The sequence below is a fragment of the Labrus bergylta genome, chromosome 13, assembly GCF_963930695.1.
Source record: "Labrus bergylta chromosome 13, fLabBer1.1, whole genome shotgun sequence".
In the NCBI taxonomy this organism is placed as follows: Eukaryota; Metazoa; Chordata; class Actinopteri; order Labriformes; family Labridae; genus Labrus; species Labrus bergylta.
Window position 1 is genome coordinate 10,280,472 of NC_089207.1, and position 27,481 is coordinate 10,307,952.

The 27,481-nt window shown below is 40.4% G+C and overlaps 2 protein-coding genes across 2 annotated transcripts; both read right to left on the bottom strand.

Moving 5' to 3' along the window:
* Positions 1-6,544, bottom strand: ska3 (spindle and kinetochore associated complex subunit 3). Its single transcript, XM_020632027.3, has 11 exons — positions 6,312-6,544; positions 6,167-6,228; positions 4,535-4,706; positions 3,882-4,332; positions 3,680-3,741; positions 2,405-2,604; positions 2,118-2,300; positions 1,727-1,918; positions 1,479-1,552; positions 530-669; positions 1-423 (listed from the first exon to the last, which is right to left on the bottom strand). Exons 1-11 carry the CDS (start codon positions 6,427-6,429, stop codon positions 266-268), a joined length of 1,812 nt encoding a protein of 603 aa, XP_020487683.2. The 5' UTR covers positions 6,430-6,544; the 3' UTR covers positions 1-265.
* A 10,307-nt stretch (positions 6,545-16,851) lies between these two features.
* hcn5 (hyperpolarization activated cyclic nucleotide-gated potassium channel 5) lies at positions 16,852-25,790 on the bottom strand. The gene is made up of 10 exons (XM_020631932.2): positions 25,382-25,790; positions 23,925-24,111; positions 23,183-23,287; positions 22,764-22,901; positions 20,950-21,111; positions 20,092-20,185; positions 19,836-19,963; positions 18,484-18,630; positions 18,119-18,356; positions 16,852-17,258 (listed from the first exon to the last, which is right to left on the bottom strand). Exons 1-10 carry the CDS (start codon positions 25,564-25,566, stop codon positions 17,086-17,088), a joined length of 1,557 nt encoding a protein of 518 aa, XP_020487588.1. The 5' UTR covers positions 25,567-25,790; the 3' UTR covers positions 16,852-17,085.
* Between the last annotated feature and the right edge of the window lie 1,691 nt (positions 25,791-27,481).

The window sequence follows — 27,481 nt, forward strand, 5'->3', positions numbered from 1 at the left end:
TACTTTGAACAGTAATGTTTTATTATATACAGGTGAGTTAAGGAAGAAATCCACAGAGGTACTAATAATAGACATATTTACAAACATAGATATAAAGACAACAAACTGACCACGCTGCTCTCTCCGGGTAAGTCACTACGTTAGGATTCCCCTTCTGAAGTGTCGCCTCTTTTTGTGATGAATATGGATGAAAGCACCGGACCAGAGACCATCATCTCTGTTACAGGTTTTTCTGTGAGTCAGGAAGAGAGCATCAAAGCGACCTTTAGTTGTGCGTGCTCAGTTTGTACACAGATGTGTTCCTTGCACCTCCGACATGCGACAGCCTCTTGAGCTCAGTGAGACAGAGGATGTACACGGGGGTCCTGGTTCCAACATTGGTAATCCTCCTCAGCTCCTCCATCTGAAACTCGGTATTTTCACCTGCAGAGGGCGCCACACCACAGCGAATGTTTAATATGCATCAGACAGCGGCTTAGTCAAATGTTTTAACTTTGATTAAAGGGGCGTAGCACATCACATCACAGACCTTGATACTCCTCTGAGTATTTGTTGATGTTGTGAACGGCCTGGTTGAGGTTGTTCAGAGTCATCTGCCTCAGGTAGCTGGGTAAACTCTGGAACTCGCTCTCTGACACCGCGGATATCTTAGCAGCTCTGCGCAGAGGACTGGATACAGAAAACAAATGTTAGGGTTACAATCCTAATTGAACTGCCTCAGCCCACAATCTAAGCACTACTCAAACCCTCACCTTTCACACAACATGAATACACACATCAGTACATTCATGGAAGAAGATGCACACACATAAACACCATTCTCAATCCTCTCCTCCCTCTCAGGCCGCCGAACAATGCTTATCTTTACTCCTCCTCTTTCCTTTCTCGCTATCGCTTTTCCTTGTTATCCTTAGTCTTTATATCATATTATAAAAAAAATCCTGAAAACTACTCCGGACAGAACAGTTGTGATTTTTTCTAAATTGGTGATACTTAGCATGGTTTGTCGTCCTACGCACCTACAACACTTTGTTAAAAAACTTGAAACTTTATTATACAAAACTGTTTTGTTTCACCTTTGTTCATCATCTATATAAGTCTAGTATTAAGTACACACTTAAAACAATACAAATGAAAAGATCCTTAAAAAAAAATAATTGCGGTAATTATTTATTCATGTCTATTTGTAACCACTCAGGTGCCACTCACTACAGCATTTGTATCCTAAGCTGATTTGTAAAACCTGTCTCTAGATGGGCAACAACAAATACACCTAAAACAGGTAAATGGAAATGTAATCAAATGTACCACAGGAAACTTCATAATCTATAGAAATATTTATACAAAAAGACACTTATAGAATAAAAATATAGATACTCTTACCTCGTCTTGAGGTTTTTAAAAAAACTATTTTGACCCTGTAAACAAAAGTATGTCTCCACCGTGCATCAATGCAAACATCTGGTTTTGTGAGTTACCTGTTTTTATCTGGCCTGACATTTGGGTTCACAATCGCCATGACAGTCTTCTTCTTCTGAGCCTCTGACAACAGCTACAAAATTCAAAAAGAAATCATCAGTCGAACAGCTCCCTCCAATGTTTGTAATTTGGACTGCAGTACTTGAAACACTAGGTGTCAGAGTAAAAAAACAGCGTCTCTCAATAATGAGCTTAACAGAGAAAGAGGTTTGGCAAACAGATGTTCCATATTTTGGAATTAACTCACCTTACAGATGTCCTGTGTCACAGAGCTCAGGTCCGGCATCTCTGGGGTGCAGGGCTCTTGGTAGTCCATCCTGATGCGGGGTGTCCCCAGGTTGAACTCCTGGGTGGGTCCGTCCAGCTCCAGACTCTTGACAGTTGGCTCCTTGGTCACCTCATTACGCTCACTGGTCTTCTTTAGCATTTTTGCACTTCTCTGGATGTAATGATGAGACATGTGAAATAAGAAGGCCATTCATATGTAAACAAAGAGACTCGTTTTAATGCAGAGAAGTCAGAGAAATACAACACGTTCAAGTTGATTCATGAACCCATGACTATCCAGGTTTGTGAAAACATGTTAGTAAAATAAAGTTTGATGTGTGGCTAAAATGAAACATCTCAATTGGTCTTACACTTTGCAAAGTATTTCCCAGAAGAGACTCCAGATCTGGCATCTCCATGATGGACATCTCTGGCACATTGTACTCCCAGGTACGTTTTGAGCCGGTTGTTCCGTTCTGAGGAGATGTTAGGAGTTCAAAGCTGGGGTTGTCGTCATCAGTTTGCATTTTGATGGGCTCCGTCTGCCGTGCACTCTGAGAGGACGAAGAAAGACGCAAAGAGGACATGCGTAACAAGCTTGAGCTCCACAGATGACGGGCCAAAAACAAAGAATCATTTTTAAATCATGGTTTTATACCTTTTTGGTGCTGACAATGTGGTTCATGTATGGGGTTTGAAATGCAGGAACCTCCGGGGTTGTAGGCAGAATATTAGGATGAATGGGGGATTCTTGGTCTCTATTGCCTTGTGCAGGTGTGGCACAGGTACCGTTTGCCTTTTTTATCTTCAGCCCCGGAGTGCAAAACACAGGCGGCTCTGGAGACTCAAACTTATTGACTGTAAGTATAAGAACAGTGTGATACAAAGGTAAGTTCTCAGTCATCCAGGTCACAGTAATTTTGAATCCAAAGGCAACTGGACATTTTCAGTATCTCTTTGTAAGTTTGGCAACAGGGCCAAACTTTCAAAGCGCTCTTAGAAGACAACCCGGCCGATCTGTGGACATTGGACGGACACCATTCCCTCTGTTGTAAGTTGTTGTACTCATGGATCGACTATTTTGAGGTGGGAAAGTTACAAATCTGTCCATTGAAACAAACTGCAATAATCTTGAAAGTGTGTACATATATTCCATATTGTCCTCACTCTCTGCACTTTTGTACAGCACAAACTGATATTATTAAGATTATATTTATTGTACTTATTGCTTGATATTCAACCTACATTCCTGCTTTATTAATATTTGATTGTATATAACTATATTGCGACTGCTTTATTGTGTTTCAGAGAAACTGTAACGACCAAATTTCCCTCTGGGGTTACTAAAGTATTTCTGATTCTGATATTGTTGCTTTAACCTAAATACAATTAATTAATACAGAAAAAGTGCTATTTGCTGAAAGCTGGTGTCAAATGTCTAATAATAAAATGCCCACTGAACTTATTTTCCATGAATTAAAGTTCCAAATTTCAATATCATTTTGTAATTGCAACTATTTTACACATGAAAAGTTCCTGCAGACCTGCTTGTGTCTTCAATGTTAAGAACTTTAAACAAATATGTACAGTATGCATTTGTGGAACAGAAGCCGAAGTTAATTTGTTGGCACTAGTTAATAAATGTATAGATCAAATCAGAAGAGAGAAACCAAAGTAAAGGACAATGTGAAACTGAAGAATCATTTCATCAGAACTCAAGATACTTCTTTTATAACAGTGAGAATATATTTCAGCGTATCATATTACCCTGACACCCTCAACAGGGAAATACAGAGAGGTAAATTCAATTAAAAAATAAAAATAAAAATAAAAACTTTATTTGTCCTGGAGGAGCAATTTAAAGGCAAAGCTGAGTTTAAGATGTAGGTCTGGTAAGGTGGTTCAGAAGAAGCAAGATGTAAAAGTTGAATACCTTGTGTCTGAAAACTCTTCATAAAAGAGTCCCCTGGGTGAGCAGGCATGTCTGCTGATGGTCTATTAGAGAGAAGGATATTCATAAAGCAGTTAGAAGCAGAGATTACAGTGCAGTGGCGCTGCAAATCACGCACTTTGCCAGTAGAGGTTAATAAAGGTCAACACTGTTTCATTTTATGAGGTTCATTATCTCTCTCTACCTTTGGGGCTTTGTAACATTCTTCTTGAACAGATCCATGGTGAAGTCATTGTTCAGACACATGGTGTGCTCTGAGATCCCAAAGTCATGCATCTGTGGCGTCTGAAGCTCATCATCATCCATCCGCAGGGCACATTTGGGAGTCAAGGGCATGGGTGGGAGTGCGGGAGTGCTGAGCGCAAGGTGGGGGAGGCTCATCTCAGGCATAGGGGGCACCTCAGAGCACCACTCCGCCCCAGCCATAGCTCTCTTCAGCTGCATCTCGGACAGGCCGAAGTCAGAGAGCTGAGGGGTTCGCAACACATCAGTGAACGGAGGAGGTCCTGGGTTTGGAGGCGATGTGGAGGGATAACCTTCAGCCTCGCTCTGGCTGTCCTCTTCTCCTCCTTCTGGGGTAGCTTCGTCCTCATTTGCGTCTTCATCTTCAGCCTCTGATTCCTGACTTTGAGCCTCTGTGGAGGAGATATTTTAGTGCATCTTGTTACCTATTTATTAATTATTTAAGAACACGACACTCAATAACTTTTCTTGCACCGCTGTACTTCTTCAGTAATCATAAAAATGTACATTAACTTTACAGACGTTATTACTTCCACAAACCGTTTCACTTTGTTTGACCCACACAGTTACAGCTGCAGTCATTGCTGTACTTACTGGTTAGTTTCTGGGTGTCTGGTGGAGCTTGGTAACCGTATTTTTCCCAGTGTCCCCTCAGCGTCTGCATGTCCTGAGTGACTCTCTGCTCCATCACTCGGCAGGCCTTAATGAAGCTGCTCACCTCGTTCCCCCGAGCTTTCTGCTGAGCTAACTGTCCCTGGATCTGCCCCTGTACGAGGACAGAGCGGATCAAATCAGCACGCTGTCCTCTCAGGTTTTCAAATCTGAAGACACCATCTACTTTAAGTGAAGCATTATAAGCGTAGTGCAGTGTGTTGTGAACAGAGAGAGAAACTTTTCAACATTTCTTGTTAATTTTTAATAGAGTCCGACTGATTATACCAGCCGATAATATCGGCCTATATAAGCTCATCAAGTGACTATCGGTATCGGCTAATTTTATCACAGATATTACCGGATTTATTCACCAGTCAAATAGCATTTAATTCGACTGTTATCGTATCACACTAGCAGTTCTCTATCTGGTTGTCACCACCGTTATACTGTAAATGTTTATCCAAGTGTTTGATAACTACATTTGAGGGATCGATGCAATACACATTTGTATATCTATATCTAAATATCTCTACAGATTGACGATACACCTAAGAAAGATATTGGCCAATATATCAGTATCAGATTTTTTTCTCTTCCCAATATTGATATCGGCCACAAAAATCGCATATCCATCACATCCTAATTTTTTTATGAGAAAATAATTTTGTTATTTAGTATTTAACACTGTTAGGAACTTCCAGGTTGTGTCAATAAAATAAAAATCTTCTCCATGACGATCTGGTTTTCTTATCAAGGTCATATCATACAAAGACTGGAGTATACATTTCAGTCGGTTTCAGTGTCAGCTGAAGCTCCTGAAAGAAGCTCTAATATGGCGTATTTGTGGACACTTTGATAATCACAGATGTGTGAAGTAATTTTGATAGTGGTTCTTTCTTGTCCCAAACCCCATTTAAGAAACATGACATTTTTCTGTTGATATTTTTCTACTGTGAGGCGACAGTAAAGAAAGTATCCTGCTGGAGACCTTGGGGTTGGGGGTGCGTTCAATTGAATTCTGGTAAAGTCTGGTTATCCAGATTATTGTAATAAAAGATGTCGGCTTTAGCGTCAAGTGTGGTTTGAATCCACCAGCCCACCTCATTTTAACGTACACTAACTAAACTAACAAAACAATTTAGCTAACTTAAACATTATGAACGCCACAGTGTTGACTGAGTTCACGAGGACTGCAAAAAAAGTCAAATGTGACCCATTTTCTTTGTTAAGAGACGTTACCTTAAAGCAGGGATGGGGCAACTTTGGTCAAAGCAAGGGCCACATTCATTTAACTCTCACTGCCAGAGGGGCCAAATTGTAGTTTCCAAAAATGATTAGTCGATTATGTCTCAAATTTAACTCAACATAAACAAGTGATCAAATATTATTATGGACATATTTCTGGTTTTCATGGCAGATTTTGTCTTGTTTTTAATTAACTGACATGTAAAAATTGACCTGAGGGGCCACGTTGGGGGTTGACGGGGGCCGCATGTGGCCCGCGGGCCGCCAGTTGCCTTAACGCGTCAGAAACATGAACCGGGAGTTTGGTTTACAGTTTTCATCTCGTACCTTCAGGTTTCCGACGTCACAGTTCAGACCGTGATAAGCTCTCATCGCTCTGGCTGAGCTTTCTGCAATCAAACACAAAGTTAAACACTTGAATGTTTAAACACAAGACGTAAAGTTCGCTGAACAGAAGTATTTATTCTCTCACCTCTGTCGTCATCGTCGTTGTTTCGGTTTTCAAAGTCCTCTTGGAGCTTCGTAGTTTCTGTTTCCAGAGTCACCGTCAGCTTCCTCAGCTTTGTAAAGAACCGAGCCGTCGGGTCCATTCTCAGGTACGACGTCCACGTTGTGAAACTGTACAATGAGTAAACCTTGAATCACCACACAGGCGGTTTGTTTACCTCTGATCCGCTGTAGGCAAAACTTTTCAATTTTGGCGCCTCTTCCGGCTTTAACCGGAAAGTGTCTTCTTCTTCTACATGGGATTAATGCGCTCGGCATAAAAAAATGTTTGTTTTGCGCCCCCTCTCTTTTTAAGTTTTCTTTTTTCTTTTCTAGAGTAATAATTTTATATAATCATTATTATTATTATTATTATTATTATTATTATTATTATTATTAATAATAATAATAATAATAATAATAATATCATTTTTTTGGGGGGGGGGGGCTTTTCATGCCTTTAATGGAGAGATAGGACAGAGGATAGAGTCAGAAATCAGGGAGAAAGAGTGGGGAATGACATGCGGGAAAGGAGCCACAGGTGGGATGTGGACCCGGGCCGCCCGCTTGAGACTACAGCCTCCATACATGGGGCGCGCGCACTAACCACTGCGCCACCAGTGCCCCATAATATACATTTTGATATCATTTTCCCTACAGATACATATGATTATGTCTTCATTCTCCAGAAAAGAGCCATAAGAATTATAACTAACGCCAACTACAGAGAACCAACCAACCCACTTTTCATCAAACTGAAAACACTCCAACTTAAGGACTTGGTCGACTTCAAAACCATTCAAATCGTGTACAAAGTTAAAAATGATCAGATACCGAACAGTAGCCAAAAGTTTTTTCAGCAGAGGGACAGTAAACACAATCTCAGAGGAATATTTATGTTAAAAAAAACAGCAGTAAGGACCAACATGAAACTACACTGTATTACAATGAAGGGTGTTAATTTATGGAACAGCTGCAGTGATGAAATGAAAACATGTAAAACATTAGGACAGTTTAAACACATTTTCAAGAATAACGTATTTAACAAATATAAAATTGAGCAGTCAATGGGGAAAATTGAATCACTATCATTTGTAAGGTCTGTACCGTCTACCAATTAATGTGTGTAATACATTATATCTGTTGCTTTTGTTACTTCGTTATCTGTACTATTCGACTTTATTTTTGAAAGCTTAGCCTTGGATTCATTTATTAAGCTAAAAAGATAAAAGGGGTAGGACTGGATAAGTTATTTAACTTCATCCTACACCCTTTTCGAACATGGACTGGTTAAGGAAAAATAATCGAGCCACTACAGAAAGTATGCTTTGATTGCTGTTTGCTTTGTTTGTAATGTATATTTTATTTTATTTTAAAAACATGTTCGAAATAAAAAATAAATGAAATGAATGAATGAAATGAATACATTCTGTTGTAATTACCAAAAGAGGAGAAAGAAAACAATTATATAAAAATAGAAAAGAAAAGGGAGGATGTTTCTGTTGTTATCCATGTTATTGTGCTTAAACTGTCAATTAAAGGTTGCCATATGAAGTGAAAAACATTAACTGTCCCTCTCTGTAGGTACCCTTTTACATCTCTGAATAAAGTTAAGTGAGCAGGCAGGTTTTTCTGTTTTATTTCAGCTATGTGAACCTGTGTCATAAAGCATACCATATTATTTTAAATGATGGAGAGATCCACAACAACTGGCCTCACCCAATATTTACAGTTAGAAGTGGGTCTGCTTTATACATTTTTCTGTAAAATAAAGTGTGCATCTTAGTCCAGTAAGTAACAATGCAGGCAATCCCAAAACATGTGCTACCAAGGAACACACCTATCACAGGGGAGATAGCAGCAGGAAACATCTGCGCACGCTATCTTAACACTTGGGAGTTTTCCCCTACAAAACATGTAAAATGTAAAAGGTTTTTTTTCTAACATTTAACCTCATGACCTTTATGTGATTATTAATTTTAATAATACTTTGTGGGCAACAGCCACATTGTCTGCTCTAGATTTCAAACTCTGGATGTTTTTTTAAATATTATTTATCTATTAAAACTTCAAAGTGGATTAGAATTACTGTGTTTGTGGAGTTTAATGGGGCCTGAGATTTAATGGACTGCATTACTGGGAAATATTGCTCTACAGATATAAATAGAAAAAGTACTTTGTCTCCACTTATGTATCTGGATGAATTCTGCTCAAAATTATGTTTACTAAAAATGTTATTTAACTGACTCAAGATGCTCAAGTCATGGTAGAATTTTGCCTGCATTTTCAAATAATTCTTCTCTTCTCCAGAGAGTGACAAGGAAACTGTTGGATGTCGAATAATGACACTTTGCCAGAAGATGGAGCTGTTGTCAATTCTGCAGAGGTCAGTTTATAGTGACCTCAGCTTAAATTTTACCCTGTAGCAAACAAAACTGTCTGTGGTCGGTTTGCATTTCTTGTGGTTGACAGGTTTTTAGAAAGGAAGGAGAATGTTTGGATAAAGCAAAATAACATCTTGGTTTCTGCTGAATCACGTTTGATGCCTTTTGTTTTAAACTATCATGTCTTATAATGTTCAGGAAGTCCAATGCTTAAACAGATAAAGTTCATTGACACTTGTTTGGAAACTTATCCATAAAGAGAAAAGAGTACAGGTAAAAGTGATGACAACCAGGGATTGTTTATATATCTTACCACCTATACCATTTTGTCTGGTATATTCAATTATAAAACATATCTAACATTTTGCTTTTGGACATTATTTTATGGACTTGCATATGTTCATTGAAATGTTTTAGTTAGAAAAACCAAGCTCAGACATATCAGTGATAATATTGTTACTCTTATTCTAACTACATTTGCCTCAAAGATTACAAACAGTCGAATCTTTTATTCATTCTCCTGATGCAGGAATTCTGTTTGGATTAAAAATTAATGCCAGGCTAGTTTGTTTGGAGCATCAAGTGTGAGTGGAAAACTCTACATTTAACACATTTTCTTAACAGGAAATGCATCACATTTAACCGCAGAACTACATTTGGTACTTTTATAAACACAGTCTGGGGCTCTTGAGGCAGAGCCGACCTTGATAACAGGCGCTCTGCACAGGTTTCATAAACGGATGCGTGACTGTGGCTCAACTCGCGATGCTAAGCATGTTACGTAAATTTAGATATGAACAAATGGGTGACTGGAGCAGCTGTGTTTTTCTACCAGACTTAGCATGATGAACTTTTATTTGCTGTTTTATAATTTGCTAAAGTAGCAACTGATATCCTGAATGAACGTCTGTACCGTTTTCAGGCATTTTCATTAAACAAAAAACCTTACTGGAGTAGATAAGCTGATTCAAGTGTTAAATGTGATTTTTTTTCTCTATCTGCATAAAATGGCTTCATTCAAGCACAAAAAAAGCTGAACTCCGGAGGAGAAGTGGAACAGCAGGATGGGGTGTTGGCTTTGGTTCAGGACATTTAGGCAGTTAAGGGTAATTTGTAAGTTTTCTCTTTTTTTCAGAACTGATGTAACACATTAGTTCCACATCTCAGGTCCTTTTATAAGAACCAGATACACAAAATTGAGATGAAAAAAAAAAAACACCAAGAGAAGACACAGAGACAGAAAATATGAGCAGAAAGTGACGCATAACAAACAACAAAGAGCCCTAATGACTCCAAAGAGTTACACAATGTCTAGAGAGAGATACAAAATGATAACTCAGAAATATCAAAAAACATAAACAGACTACCACACCGGTAGCCCAGTGGTAAGTGCGACCACGCCATGTACAGAGGCTCTAGTCCTCTAAGTGGCCGGCAAGGGTTCAAATCCGACCTGTGGCTCCTTTCCCGAATGTTGTTCCCCATTCTCTCTCTCTCCTGGATTCCTGACTCTATCCACTGTCCTATCTCTATATGAAGACATAAAAAACCTTTAAATGGTACATAAAATGGAAAGACACAAAACAACAACTGAGTGGCAGTAAATAACCAGAAAGAGGCAAAAATACGGAGACAAAAAACTGTCAGAAAGAGACAAAAACAGCAACAAAAAAATACAAAAATGAGTGAAGAAGGAGTCAAATATTAATTATTGTTGGTGCCTCTTTTTGTTTTGATGTCCTTCTTTGTATTATATAAATTATAAATATAATATAAATATAAATTATTATATTTACAGCTGCAGGCAATTTACAAAAATGAGCTTTTAATCGATATTATTGCATTGAAGACTTTTCTCACTGAATGAGTAATGTCACCATTTAAAAGTTCAGTTGCAGACACTAGGACTTTAAATTTGAGCCTGACACATTAAGCGTCCCATGCCGCCTTTAACTTCAGAGGAAATTCTCTCAAGCCTGTCTGCTTAAGGTAAAGGGGCCCCATCAAACTAAAAGTTGCAAAAGAACGAACAGGAGGAAGCTGACAGATCTCTACAACCGTCTGCTACTCGAACATAGGGGGGGTGAAGGAGTTTTGTGTCAAGGTTGGAGAAGGTGCAGGACGGGTCTTTGTGTTTAACTCGACTCCCCGAGGGCGTCATTAAAGTTTTATTCTCTCTTATTTTACAAGTCATTATACAGACGCACTTAACTGCAGCCGGAGGAGGTCTGAGGTGACACAGCGATCTGTATCCTCCGCACAAACATACAGACACACACACAAATACACAGTGAGAGGAAGACAATATGACAAAGGAAAATGTCGTTTTTGCAACATTTTTAAAATTGAAATTGATGTGCAGCTGCTGTGTCATTATGCATTCTTCGTTCATTACACCACAGAAAAGAATGAAGAGGAATTAATTAAGAAGTCCATTCATTAAAATAATGCAAAAATAGTTTATCTCCTAACCGAGCAACACAGCTGTACGGGATTAAAAATTCAGTTTCCAGTCCAAAAAGATACAGAAAAACACTGAGATCCCGTGGGGGGTTGATGCATGCTGCATCTCTCTTTCTGCTACGAAAATAAACTGAATATTTAATTTGGCAGAGCTGTGACCTTCTCCTGTCTTTTCCTTGTGAGCTGAGTTGGCGAATTCCCTCTCGCCTACAGTGTTGGTAAACGGGAACAATCGTCTTTTTATCCACTAGAAGCAGCAGCAAAAGAGTGCTTAAACAGAATACTTTATTTATGTTGTTTGTGGTACATGTGAAAAATAGTTAATGTGCATTAAATACCGTGTTTGTGCTTTTCATTTGTACGTTCTTCTCTGTTTACATGTGCATGGTTGATTGTTTTTTTGTTTTTTTTTTACTGATGCAGCCAAATGTGTACAGCCTGTAACTCCAAGACAAATGTCCCTAATTGGACAATCAATTATATCGTATCATACCGCACTGTGTTGTATGGTATGGCGCTTTGTTCTCTATGAAAGGAATTATGTATTAAGTATTAGTTTTAGTGACACAAAAGCCAGCATAAGTGCACATTTCCCCTTCATGCATGGGGTCAAAAGAGCTGCCTTTCCTGTTTCCGAAGCAAAAAAAAAAAAAAAAAAAAAAGAAGATAAGTCATGTGTCAAGTAGTCCATCTGTTGTCCTTGAGCAAGACACCCATAATGACCGTCCACTGCCAAGATAAATGGACCAAGAAGAAATTGTGTAGTTATCGTTTAAACATATTTCAGCACATGAACTTTGGTTGACCCCTTATTAAAATGTATAGGGTCCTCTTAGGGGCAGTGTCAATTATTTTAAAAAAATGGCAACACAGCTGCTGTGCAGACCGAGTTATCATGCAGAGAGTTTACTTCTCAAAGGGGCTTTATGGTGTGAGGGAGCCAGTCGCAGTAGATTAGCCTTAATACTGAAGCCATTTCAGCTTGAAATTGGTGCTGAATGAGTGGTTTGTTTGTGTAATGCTCCTTTCAAGGACTTGTTTGCCCTGCATCGACCTGATTTGCATAAATGCACTGAGAGGTATAAAAGCTGAATGCTTCCACTGAGGCACAAGGAATTACTTAATTTGCCCTTACTGTGAAGTCAAAGCCAACCATCATTAAATTATCCTATAAACAGTTTCACAATTTAAATTTGGCAGTGCAAATGCTGTTACAATGTGCCACCAAGTTCCAGGGTGATGATAAAAAATAAAGTGTACCTAACAGTCTATCATCTCAGTACTTCTCCAAAAATGAAAATAAAACTGATCGAGAAAATCCGCAGGGAAATCTGTCCATATATCTTAAAGTAAAAGGACAGATTTGTTAACCCATTAGCTACATAAGGACAACAGCTAGTGCTAGCATTCAAGACATTTCTGTATAACATTACCTACTCTAATATCCCGATAGCTAACCCATTTGAATTTGCAGGATTCAAGCCAATCTCACTGTATTTTGTAAAACAGCTAATGCTACCATTCAAGAAATTTCAAGATAACATTACGTTAGCTAACAATGCCTTTCCTAGTTTGTACATAAACTTGAGATTTAGACCAAGTTAGCGAGGAATTGAAGCCAGCCCTATTGTATTGTGCAAATCCTACAAATGGTAACATTATTTTCAGCAACTAAGGTACCAGTAATTTGATTGATAAGTGGCTGGATGCTGACATTACCTGTTGGCTAACCGTAGCTATTGGGTTAACCAATGTGTTGATCAATCTGGAGGCAGTGGTCTGATAACTATTGTCAGTAACCCTAATCTATACAGCTACCAACCCAGGAAACGTAGTACATTATGACAGCGTTTGAGGGTGGTCACCTGGTCAATATGGGCCATGCAAAAGTGCTCTAAACCTTCGTTCTTTCTAATGGCAACTCTAAGAGGGCAACTCTACTGGTTGCAAAAAGATGTCAGATTTTAAAACCTTGTGCTAAAATGATCCTACTTCTCTCGCAATGTATCACCATATAAATTTTTTTATTTTGAGTATTTGGTCTAAATGGCTAATTAAAAGTCTTCATCAATACAGCAAGATGTTCAATTCGTTAACGCTGGTCAAATTGAAACTAAAATCGACGATAGCACCAGGTATCTTTTAGCATTCGGCGAAAACCAAAAAAAACCAAAATGGCCCCAAACTGCTTGAGGCTTCAAAAAGGGGGATCCTAAACTAATGGTTTACCGTGTATGTTTTGGTGATACCTCTTTTTTTTGTTTGCTAAAATTAGATTTCAATTAGTAAACTTCTATCTGAGATTAACAAGTCACTACGACAGCAGACATAACAATGTTCATCCAATCTGTCATCCAAATATGGTCACTTCTGGTTGAGGAAAACAAATCAAAACAAAACAAAAAAGCTGGATCCAAAATGCCAAACTTGAGACTTCAAAGAGGGGGTCTCACAAACATATGTGTGATTAAATAATGTCTACATCTACAATTTTAAACATTATATAGTCCAGACTGGAGGTTCTGACCATTTTAGGCACATGCAAAAAACCAAAACAAACTATCTTACTCCACTAGGCACACGAACATGTGCAAACCTTTGTTTGTTTTTTATCTGACAAATTCAACAAACACACGAAAAACTGAAGTGCATCCAATTATTTTCATACTTCTGAATCTCCTGAAAATTGTCACCTAATGTTCTGCAGACAGAGACAGCACACAGGCTCTCTGTGTGCAGAACCTTGGACAACCTTCGATGGCTGTTTTTCATTACAGAGAGTTTGTGACATCTGCGAGGTTTATTTTGAGGAAAGAGAGGAAATCGGACAGTCCCACAGGGCCAAGTGTTCACTTCAGTTTAAGTGAATGAGCCAAAACAGTCTTAGCCAGCCTCTGTTCTGCTGGAATGATGAGTTTGTAAACAGTCATTTGTTCAGTGTGGCCTGCAATAATCCTAGAATGGTGATTGTGCTGTTAGAGACAATACAATGTGATACTGTCCGTGACTCATTAAAGCTGCAGACACACGTGAAATTAATATAAAATACATGTATTTTGTCAGTTAAATTCTGATTAGTAACACAAACATACAAAACATTTTGCACAATTTTCTTGAAGAATAGTGAATCGTTGTTCAGACCAGAGAGAACTGCACTTTTCTGATTTTATCTCCTTGCTTTTCAAATTACATATCAGACAAGTTTAGTTGCTAAATACCGTGCTGCTTGCCTGAGTCAAAATTCATGATGGCACTATTTGTCCTCAAGAACTTTTTCAGGCACTCAAACCTGAAAGCCAACCCCAGAAATGATCTTGCACATCAGTTCTGGTGAAGTGGTGGTTGTTCCTGTCTCTCCAACAAACTTCACCATTTCGTTTTTTAGAACGGTGTCACCGTTTGGCTTCACTGCCCACCTGCTCTCTCTCTCTCTCTTTGTAATTTTCCACTTACCCTGCATCACTTCCACTTTACCTGACCCCCCCCAACCCCTTCTCGACAGCTAACCTTGCTCACCTGTGTACTCAACTGCTACATATCCAATCAAGCCAGTACATAAGCCTCTTATGCTCACTCTTCTTCAACACTGATTCTCGACCTGATGCTGACCCTACTTGGTTTTGACCCTTTAGCCTCTTCAAATTTTTGGAAATTGCCTCAGTCTTCGCTCCCTCACAACGGTTCTGTCTCATCTTTCCTGTTTTTATTTTGGGTTTCCTCTCCCGTTGGCTTTTTGGCGTTCCCGTGTGACGATAAGCTTTACTCCAATATAGGGGTAATTTCCTTTGAAGGACCAAGCCTACGAAAGACCCAGCCTTTGTAAGCTGCGTATTCCGCTCAGGCAAAACTGGAATGAGGCATTCAGGTCTAGAAAGAGCATTTTCTGTTTGCATCGCCAAGTTTTTAAGCTAATGACGCTTAGCGCTGAAAACACTAAACAGCACTGCCAGTCCAAAACCGCCATTTGTAGACAAAAGCCTGAGCAAAAGTAGAAATTAACAAAAGTTGAATAGCCAATTGTTTCAACATTGTTAACGAGTAAAGCAAAACATAACAAGGCAAAAACACTCAACAGATAGTTGCTGCATTGTACCACAGAGTGACTACAAAATGTAGATTAAGCCATAAGGTCTGGAAAGGAAAAAGGATCATAACTTCAACTCCACCACTTCCCAGTGTGGTCACCAAAAACACCAACATGGGGCAGCTGGGGTTTTATAGTGGCAATCCAAAAGACTAATGGATATCAAGGTGGCTAAACCTACTCTTTAAGCAGTCAGTGCTTTGAACACTTGTTTGATTTGTATCTTGCAACAACAATTATTGTTGTAGAGGAGGATTTATGGCAGCAGCTTAATGAGGCTGTAAAGGATTACAGCTTACAGGAGGCTTGGGCGAGGAGCATTTAGACCCTGGAGAAGAACTATAATGTTTGTTGATACTTCTCCCTGTAATCAGGCACTTCTAGAGTACAAGAAGGATGAATAGACAATGGAAGAACAGGAATCAGGGGCTATATTCCCCAGCGTAATGGCACTACGGTGACTTACCAATTTGGCTGGACGAAGTTTACATCGTGGACCTGTAGTAGAAGATGCAAAAAACGGCCACTTGAGTTATTTGCTTCCAGACTCGGGTCAGGGTGCGACACTACCTGGCCTCAAGTGTTTCTGAGGAAGCTGCAAGAGGGTCTGGGAGCAGGTGAGGTTGTCCATGTGATAATGGGCGGGATGGAAGTGAAGTGCAACATCCCCCATAACCTCCTACTATCTCTATGAGTGCAAAAAAAAAAAACGGCTGGCACCATGTGTGTGCTTGGATGAGAGAGCAAGGGAAAGGAAACAACCTGCTGTTCTCTCACACAGCTGTTTCGTAAGCATATTAGAGGATCAGCTTTGATTTTTTTTAGCTTTCACGGTGGAATAAACACATCATCATCGTCTAAATAAATGTTCTCTTTGTTAAAACGAAAAAGGTCATATTTTCAGAGTGAGTTGCATGTGTGAAGGAAGACAGATGTATTTTTCACCCTAGTAGTAAAGCAAGAAGTCAGGGTGAGTGCAGCAGTGAATATTCAGGAAAATTTGCGACAAGCAAGCGGGTGGGGGTGATGACTTTTTATATCCTGCAACTGGTTTGGTCTTCATAGCTCCTTCATACTATTTTCTGCCTACCATTGTGTATTTTACACTATTTCCTTTCAACTTTCTGTCAAATTACACATACGATTGACATGAAGGCAAAAAATGTCATCATAGCGTCTGACTCTTTTGCTTCGTCCACCATCTTGAATATATTGTAAATACTACACAGACCCCCCCATTGCACCCCCATCTAGCATGGAAAATGTCCCACTCTGAGGGACATGTGTGAAAGAGCAACTCAAGAAGATGTCAGGGGCAGGTTGTCTCAAAATGTTCTTGGAATAATCAGGAGTGCATGCAGCATATGTTAAAAAAACCTTCAGATGCATGGTTTGACTTCTGACACACCAAGACTAAAGCTCAGTTATTTGTAACTCTCACAGTGGAGGTAACATGTAGTGTGTTATTTTACTTCCAAGTGAATTACAAATTGCAGAAAAACGAGGGTCATTTTTAAGGACGCAAAGCGTTTTTTTATGTCATTAAGATATGCAAGGTTTGACTTCTGAAACACCAAGACTAAATGCAAATTGGATTCAGTTGAGGTCTTTGTTTATTGCGGATATATGAAGGATAAGAGTACAGAATTATGCCTGTAAAATATATATAGTAATATTTCTTCAAAACTATACATCTCATCCGAGGAGAGGTGTCCAATCCGTGTCCTCGTGAGGATTCAGCCACAGCTTTACTGTCCGTCACATGACATGTCCACATCTTCTTTTCGTTTCACTATAAAAAAAAAAGGGTCCAAGTACTGTTTTCAGTCTTACACAAGCCCAACGTCAGGGTTGAGCTGAATCATCTTGTCTAAGTCCTTCCTGACATCTGGGAAGCTCTCCAGCGTCTCCCGAAGGTCGGCCCAGGACAGAGAGAAGCACTGGCAGTCCGTCAGGGCCTTCGCAGTGGCCAGATGTTTGCCTTTGGTCAGCACGCATGTCTCTGTTGTACACACAGAGGGAACCACAAAGGCGTGGTTAATGAGCGACGGGGATGAGTTCTGACAATTAATCCTAAATTAATTTACCAGACCCAGCTGAGTTGTTTCGGGAAGCCTGCTTAGCTCTTAACGCTTCTGGGTTTCGCTGCCAAAAAGATTAGGACCTGTTCTTACTTAAAGTCAGAGAATTAAATAAATCCCCCCCAAAACAGAACAGAGGAACTCCTTCACTTTAAAAAAAAAAAAAAAAGGTTCTCGCTCTGAAATGCTAAGAAATTGATGAGCCCAGTCCATTTTACGTGGAAAAGCACTGAATGCTGAGTGAAGAAAAAGCTTTTGGAAACTTTCAGACCTGCCAAGAAAATCCAAACTAACACAATGGATCAGTTTCTTTGATTTCACAGCAGTAAATCAAACATGTAACTCCTTATTATACTTTATGTCCAAATGGCAGAGGCTTAAACATGTATTTTCTGCTGCTCTGTCTGCCCCTTCCTCTTGTAAAAACTGCTCTCATTAACACAAACTGTGTAAACTTTTTAATACCCAATTTATCTCACTTCAGTGGTATGTTTCAGTGATGCTCACAGCTCCAAAAGAATGACAGCCGCAGCATTTTTCCTAGAAGCATGATCCCTGTTACTGTAGATAATCCACAGAACAGGCTGCTCCCTTTTTTTCTAAAGCACTTCCATGTTACAGCACAGCTTGTTAATGTTAATGGTTTTAGTGAGACGGAAAGAAAGACAGTTTATTAAATGGAGTTTGGCAGGATTTTCACTCTTCAAACAAGAAGCCCTGCTACATAACGCTTCTGCCGCACCACTCAGGCACTCAGTAACAAAAAGTGAATCCAACTCACCACCAAAGTAGTCTCCATCACACAGCTCCCTGTCGTCGGAATCCGTCTCCAGGAGGACCTGGCCGTGGTCGATGAAGAACATGCGATCACCCGGGACGTGCTGTCGTACGATCACGTCTCCCTCCAGGAAAACCTCGTACTCCAGCTTGGTGAGGACGGAGTTGATAAAGTTTTCATCTCTGCTCTGAAATATCGGCACGTTTCTTAGCAGTCGGCTGCACATCACCACCAGGATTTGCTGAAAATAAAAGTAAAATAAATATGTGACAATAAGTGACTAGAAAGAAGAACAAATGAGATCACCACTCATCATCATTAACCAGAAAACAAGATAAACCGTAAAGAATGATGAAGCACAGCTTTACCTCTTTGAGCGCTGAGGACACCGTATCTATGACATCCCTCTCTTGAAACCACTTCCCTCCGTAGCGAGCCTGGTAGTAGTTGTTGATACGAAGGCACAGCTCAGGTGGCAGCTTCATGAAGGCCATGTAGTGCTCCAAACGACTCATCTGTGGAGAGTCACAATGTCTTCATGAACCACCTCTCGTTGCCTGATACATGACACCCAGCCTTACACTGACTGGACCTGCTCAGCTGCAACTGGTAATACTAGGTATGAAGGAAAGATGTGTGTTTATCTAACAGTGAAATACAGTGCAGTTTATCCTTGACTATTTGTGTAAAAAATGTCTTAATTTAGTCCTTTTATACATTTGTTTTATTAGGTATATACATTAGATAGTAACGGCGGTAATGGTCTGCATTTCTTTGGACCAGAGAAGGTTTTAAGGCACCCCCACATGGCAGTTTGGACGCCCCTTAGTGTTTCCAAGCTCTCTCTAATGTTGTGAATTTGACTGCAGTACCAATTTTAAACACTTGGTATCAGAGTTACTTATTGCTCCCATAATAGGACATTTATAAAAACATGTATTATGGTGTAACTGAGACATTGTGCTGAAGAGAACCACCTTTTTTTGACAAGGGTTAAAACTGATCTTTAAGGGTCAGTTACATTGAGCGTATATGAAGATGGACAGGCGTCACCACCTCTTCCTGTTGTAAAGAAGCAAAGCCAAAATATCTCTGCTACAGGCATCTTTTTAAAACATCAAATAGAAAACAGAAAGAAGAGGACTTGAATACAAATCAGCTTGATCATAACAACCCATCACAACAGAAATGGGGTTTGACAAAAATGTATTGAGATTTATTTTGATTTTCCTGCTTGACCCATGTACCATCTGCTACCATAGAGGAGGGCGGAGCTATGACCTCTACTGCGGCCAGTCAATAAAGAGGGGGGGGGCTCTAAATCTTTTGTTTTCACTTTGAGGTAGATGTTAGGCTGTCCGTCTTCTTATAAAGTCTAAGGCCAGAAACATGGGTAAAAAAAAATATATATATATAAAATGTATTGTTACGGCAACTGTGTCAAATGTTGCTTTCCATGTGTTTCCTGAGATTAAGAGGCCACTAAGGGACTCATTTTGTTCTGATTGTTTTAACATCAATGTACTTCTTTAAAGAGATAATTGATAATTTGTTTTGCATACAATTTAATTTGATAAGTTTAGAATTTTATACCTAGATCCGATTAAAGTTTACGCTTAAACAATAAAACTGAAACGCTTATTCCGGATTCTCTAAGGACTGTTACTTGTTTTCTACTGAGGCATATTTGGGGATCAAGGAAAACATCAGTCATAATGACCTTGCTCTTGTACTCCTTGGCAGCTGGGTCGGTGTTAGCGATCATGGTTGTAGCATTTGCCACGAGGACGGTGTACATCAGACACCCAGACACCATGCTGACCATGACGATCCACATTTCGACGTAATCTGTAGAATAATACACAGACTCAGTGCCTCCTCCAGTGTGGATGGATGTGTATATTTATATCTGAAACAGAACACGAGACGCCTGAGCTTTTTTTTAACCAAGGATAAAGGAAATCTATAAGTCTCACTTGTTGGAGCGTCCATGGAGCCATAGGAGAGGGCGATCATCTGAGATAGAGCTCTGAAAACTCCCCATGAGTACTTCACGATCACTGTGGCATTCTGGAAGAGATTATGTTATCTTTAGAAATACTTTATTTGTAGATCTGGAGCTTGAAAACAAAAATTTCAGATTTCTTAAGTGGCAATTTTAAAACAGCTTACAGTCTGTGGTAGAAGCTGGAGCTAGTCTGTCATTTTGCTTGAGAAATGTATTAAATTAAAGGTCACATATTATCCTCCTTTTCAATACGTTTAAATAAGCCACACAGCTCCCCACAACATGTCTGTAAAGTTTCTTGTTCTAAATCCACTCTGATCCTGTATTTAAACATACCTACAAACCCCTCTATATCAGCCCTGCTCCGAACAGGATGTTTCTGTGTCTGTACCTTTAAATGTAAATGAGCTGTGTCTGACCACGCCCCCTCTCTGGAAGGGCTTGGGTGTACTCGGGCTTTCTTGCTCCATGTCCTATTGTTTACGGTGAGAAGGCAGACTCAGAGGGCAGAACAAACATCTAGCTGTTGGAGTGTCACCCACCTGGGGGAGGGGTTACTGCCCATTGTGATGTCACAAAGGGAAAAATTCCAGACAGGCTGTTTGAGCACACATTTTCTAAAAAAGTGGAGCAGGCAAAAGACGTAGAGGATTTACTTTTCTCATACTTGGGGGGGTTTGTAGACAGACTAGGGACAAATATTAGTGTTGGAAAAACATAGTGAAGTGTATTTTGCATAATATGTAACCTTTAAAATAATGAAAATACATCATTTAGAATGATTGTCCAGCGCTAGAGATGGAAGATTTTGAGAGGTTGGTCTCACCATCAGGTTTTCTTTCCGGACCCAGCAGTCGGTCGGAAACTCCTCCAGCATGGGGACGAAGTACTGGATGCAGCCGTTCCAATGACACAGCAGGAAAATCATCATGAACAGAGACAAGATGCGGAAGAAGAGGCGGACCACCTCCAAGTTTGCATTAGACACCTGTCAGAGGAAAAGACAAGGAAACAGATGCTTAATGACAAATACTTAAAGGATTAAAACCAGTCATTCCCTTGTCATTTATTTTACTGACATGGAGCGTATGTCAAAGAAATCAAGGTATCTCTTTTGTAATACAATTCAAAGCCAATAGGCAACATAGGATAGATCATAACACATCGTTATTAAACAACAATAAAACCATAAAATCAAATAAAAGCAAGTCTAAAAATGTGAGTTTTAAAAAAAAAAAAAGTGACTTAATAGAAGACAGTGTGTTTGCTTCTCTGATCTCTGTTATTCCACAGCCTAAGGGCCCGAACAGAGAAGGCTCGCTCACCTTCAGCTTTAATGTTTGTCCTTGGAATAGTAAGTAATGACCCACCAGAGGTATTAAGGTTGCATGGGGGTTCATAGGGGGGTCAGGAGGTCAGCAACGTAATCTGGATCAGACAGTCTATAAACTTTAAACATACTGGGAGCCAGTGACAGGATTTTAAAACTGGTGGGATGTGTTGTCTCTTGTTGGACCTGGTTATGAATCAGGCTGCGGCATTTTGGATCAGCTAGAGTTTGTTTAGGTTATGTTGTGTGAGACCTGAGTAAAGTGAATTGCAGAACTCTAACCATGATGAAATAAATGCATGAATTACTGCTTCCAAGATACTAACGGATAAAAAGTAAATATTTTCTCCATGGCTACAGATGTAGTTTGTCATAATTTCTCCTAGTAGGAAGAAATTGACCTTGAAAATGCAAATCTGTCAACTAAGGGCAAAGTAGAGTTTAAAATGAAATATGATTTCTGTGAAAAGCAAAAGAAATAATGTCATAATTGAAACAAGGTAGGGCAGCAGGAAATGACGACTTCAGCAAAACGTGTGTATAATCAGGCCCCTCAGGTATTCCATGACCTTGTGATACCCATTACAGGAACGAGTTCAGGAACGAGTTCAGTAACACGCTGAGCATCTAACTGGAATTGCAAAGGTGACCTTGTGTTAATCCTTCTTTGGACAAAGATAAATATGTGGAAAATAAGCCTTCCCACTTTAAACTGGATCCCGACTGGGATTATTTAAACTTAGATTAAAATAATTTTTAAAGAAGGTTCAGTCATGAATACTGCTGTGATTCTTGTTTCAAGTCGTTTTATTGTTTGAAAGATGGAGTCTTGTATTATACTAAATGATTATGGTTGAGTTCTGTGTTCACATTTACAGTAAAGTTTGTGTTTTGTTCTTCATCTTTTTGATCTGTGTCTAAAACCTCTTTTTTAAGAGGCAGTAAGCAACATGAACAAATCTATACAATAAATCTCCCTCTCCATCTGCTACCCCTTATTATTCCGGTAAGCCCTGCCCACCAAATCATTATCATGCATCCATCCATCCATTATCTGTACTGCTTTTCCCGTTCAAGGTCGCTGTAATTGGTTGGTGACGTGCAAAGCTAAAAGAGTGTTTTATTGAATTCTTTGTAAAATACTGTGCTGAGTCATCAATTTCTGATTTACTTAACAACAACCTTGTAACCCTAAAAACACTTCATGAGGTGCGCTGGGGAAATCAGTTCCATCATCTGAGCCAGGTCTTGTAGAAAATATCTGCATGGAGGAGAAAGCTTGGTTAAATTACGCGGGCAGTTGAACGTACTTTCTCCACCTCATTGAAGAACCTGACGAGTCTGGACACCCGAGCGAGCCTGATCAGGCTGAGGATTCGCACAAACATCAGGATCCTCATCATCTTGTTGGTCTTGGAGGGGTTGTCATCGTTGTTGTAGTGTAAGTCCTGGAATAATAAAAGACATTTAGGCTCAATTATCAGCCTAAATGTGGTTTATTCAATTAGTGTGTATCTTATCATGACTTAATTCACCCTTTAAAAACAGTATGCATTGATTCCATTGCCTTTTCCCTAGAAGCAATTGTCTTAAAAACAAATCCCTGCAGCTGTTGGAGAAGTTTCTAAAAATAACCCCCGAAAACAAATTTAGTGCATAATTTGTTTTGGCAAACTCCGCAGCGCACTGGTGGCTCTTTGCTGCTTCAACACTCCCTCCTAATTATTACCGCAAACAGCAGGATGTAGCCGATTGGGAAAGCAGCAATAACGTCCGGTATGAACCACGTCCTCAGGTAGCAGACCCGGATCCGCTTGATGTCCAGAATAGCTTCCTGCGAAAGAGAGGGAGAGAAGCAGAATTAGCAGACGGATGAGGATGCAGTGCTGCACGTGCCACCACCACCACCACATGTATAATTTAACTCTTGAACTGAACCAATATTTCGGGAGTTTGTTCAGAAATTAGGGGGAGACAGTGTTGTTAAGATGAGATAAGCAGTGCCTTCAAAGGAGTTCCAAATTCATTTGACAGTGTTGCCAAAAGCACATGCATGAATTTTTCAAACAGAGCAGCACAAAAACAGACTGAAAATAAATCTGGCAAAACCAGATGCAGTCCAGAGTAAACACCAGAAACAGAAAGCACACCACAGATGGGCTATTTGTGATTGGCAAGATAGAAGTCACAAAGCATGAGCAGATGAAAACAAAGAGGGTATATTTTGCGTAATACTTTATCAGGAATGTTATACCCCTCACTCATCTAATACAGCATAATCCCTGTTATAAAATCAAACAGCAGGTGCCAATATGACCATGTCCAGGCGCTGCAGGAGGGGAGTTTGATAATCTAGCCTTTCGTGTATTTGGTAGATTACAGATGAGGCAGAGATGGATTGTGTGTGCTTGTCTGTGCGGGGATTATAGTCCATCAGATTGTGTCTGAAAATAGAGCGCAGCCACTCTCACCTCGCTGTCCTCTGTAATGATGCCCATGCGGAAATTCAAAGCCACGTCTATGAGGAACAGAGTGTCTGAAAACACGTTAAAGCCTTCCCATGCCAGCCCACTGTGCCCGTCCAGAAACGCTATTTCCATGGGAATCCCGATGAGGTTCAGAAATGTGATTGCCATCATGCACATGATGTAGTAACTCCTGCAGCAAGAGAGAGAGAAAAAGAAGGGGGGGGGGGGGGGGGGGGGGGGACAAAAAAAAAACATATGTGAGCATGTGCGACTGTCTTCAGATCTTGTTTCCCATGTAGAGCAAAGTGTCAGATTATTTGCCAGAAGCTCTCATTAGACCGTCATGCTGCAGCCAGTAATGCAAGATTATTTATGCACACTAAATACTCTGCTACTGTAACGGCACATGTTCGCAGCACAGGCTTCGATTGCCAGGCTCAAATAACTCTCTGCTCCCGATTGTTTCATCTCCTCTCCGTTTTCACTCCATGTGATTACCTTACAGGCTATAAATATCGACGCTGCATGGATGATGACAAGCAGCCCATCCTCAGAAACATTACTTTGAGGCAGTCACGTTATCCCCGTTTATCCCCATAATCCCACGGTGGCATCCTAAAAAGAAAAAACCCATCACAAGGCTGCACAATATTTATTCACTCTCCTTAATTGACTGTCGACATCATATTATCATTTGGGGTCACTTCTCTGCTTGAATGTTTCTTGAATTTAGCATGTAAACACGTGTTTATAATGTATTCTTCTGTTCTTGTTTGCAACAAAAATGCAAACGATGCACAATTACGTTTTTTGCTGACTAATGCTAAAGCAATACAATATGCAACCAATAAGAAGGAGGGCTGCAGCTAATTGTTAGTTTCCTCTCTATCTTTCCTGCTTCTGTACAATATGCTGTTATAACTTGTGCGTCCTGTGTCTTTAAACTTCATGACCTGCTTTTTCCTTTGAAGTATTTTAAGGAGCCTTTTTTAACACCTTGGCCAGGGACTACTCATGGAAATTAGGCTTTTTGGTTATTTCTGGCATTTTTCACCGTGTGTTTACACTAATTGCACTGTACCCTTACAACTACACTAAATGAATCTCTGGAGTATCCGCTACATTAATTGATTAGTCAATAAAACGAGAAGAAGTGCTCACTCCTACACCTCAGGTCGACACATAACACGTGCAACTCTGTAAGATTTAGAAGCTTAAATATGCACATGTTCAGCCTTTCATTCACTGATATTGAAAGGGATGCAGGTAACTCTACTTTTTCTGTACTAGTGAAGCATTCCTCGTGTCAGGTATAATGTGGAATATAAAATAAGATGAGAATCCCTGGAGCACATCCTCACCTGAGAGAATTTACAGAAACTTTTGAAGAAACATTCACAGACTCAACGTGAAGGTGCGGCACAGGACTGGCCTGAATCTATCAGATATATTAAAAATACCTCATGAGGCTGAACGGGTGGATGACAAATACTCCGCTCTGGAGCTGTCGGAGGCACTCCTTCTCCACGGCCATCTCGCTGCCGTACACGTACAGCGACTGGCGGTTCAGCTGCGGGAGAAGCAGGGCTCTCCATCCACAGGTGGCTTTGCTGCATCCCACGACGGGACCTTTTAGTTTCTCCATGTCCCGACCTCGTCCCCAGTGATCAGCCGAACGCGCGAGCCATCCTCCCTCTGCTGCTGCTGCTGCTGCTGCTGCTGCTGCTGCTTTATCTTCCCAGGACAAGTGAAGGCTGACTCTACCCGTCCTGACCTCCCCTTGTGGTCACAAGGTAATTTTCCATCAAGGCTCCCAACCTCAGGGCTTATTGAGGCTGAGTGGAGCGAGGCGAGCGGATACCCGCCTTCCTGCTCCCTCCCCTCTCCTCTCCTCTCCTCCCCTCCCCTCCCCTCCCCTTCCTCCCCGGCTGCCTCTCTCTATTTCTGCCCCCACCCCAACCCTTCACTTCTTTTCTTTTTCTCGCAGCTCATCAACTATTCAGTATCTGTGTCTCATCCCCACATGAATCAAGCCATGTCAAAGAGGGTAAGGTCTGGCTCACATTAATACTGAAGACAATGGCATGTGTGCGTGTGTGTGTGTGTGTGTGTGTGTGTGTGCGTGTGTGTGTGCGTGTGTGTGCGTGTTAAGGGGAACACAATAACTGTCCTGTGAAGCAGACATCTGGCAGCGTGTGCAGCGATGAGTTCAGTCCGGGCTGTTTCTATCAGGGATGTAATTAAACACTGCGCCGTGTTACCTGATGCTGTACGTATGCTCTCAGCTCCGAGGCAGCTCCTGTGCTATTTCTTTGCTATTTTAACATCAAAAACAAAACAACACAGGAGCTGAAATATTTGTCTTCACAGGCTTCAGAGTGGAAGATTGAGATTTATCCAACTGGCCTATTTAGTTTTTTTTCTTTTTCTTTTTTTTTCTTAGGGTTTGCAACAAAGTTTATAATGCGTAACAAGAGAAACGATATCACAGGATGCAGCAGCTCTCTGGGCTTAACTGAGGGGGGGTCATGTCAGTGAGCACGGTGAATTACCATCAGCTTAGTGCATGCAATGTGTCTACTAATGTCAGGCACATTTCATGAGATTATTGTTATTGTTTACATGGTAGACATTATGCAGCTCGGAGCGACTTCTCCCCCCCCACTTATTTCTGGCTCATTTTCACCAGCAGGATGATGTATTGAGGTCGAATGATTCGCTTTTGGCAAAGACGTGTTTATGTGTTTCGTGTGAGTCCTTTCCAGGTGCAAACTCTCTCGCTCAATGTGCGATCCCCCCCGGGACTCAGACTTATCAGAATAAAGCAGTTTATATAATAGTTGGGTGTCACGTCTTTTCTGCTATTTTCTTTGCAACTGTTCAAAGTGAAATCTAAGAAACACTTCAGAATGATATAATTATAGCGACTATCTAATGTCCCAATGTGCAAACTTTTAGTCACTTGCATAGGTGTAAGGAATAGTCATGACGTGTATCAGAGGAAAACAAACGTCCCAAATGAAATAACTGTGGGTGACGTTCCCATTTATCGCTAAATTATGAAGGTGGTGCAGTGGATAGTGAGCATGCCCCGTGTACGGAGGCTAAAGTCCTCCAGGTGGGCGGTCCAGGTTCAAATCCGACCTGTGCCTCCTTTCCCGTATGTCATTCCCCACTCTCTCTCTCCCTGATTTCCGACTCTATCCACTGTCCTATCTTTCCAAAAAAAGACCCAAAAATAAATCTTATAAAATGATGAGACAGACGGATTGCTGTAATGATGAGATGAAAACTGTGAGCTGTGCAGATCTTAAACTGCTGTTGCCGAGCACGCATGTTAGAAGTAATGAGTTACCATTTGCAGTACGAACAGTGCATTCCCGCCATCTATGTCAACTAACCTCCTTTTGACCTGTGACCTATAAACACCTGACCTGTCATCCCTTCACACCGTCTACCGTCTGTGTAGTTCTCAGGGAACTCCCTAGTGCACACTTCAAAAAGTCCCCAGAACTGTTTGTTCAGATAACGCCCTGCTACCGCAAACAGAGCTGGCCAAT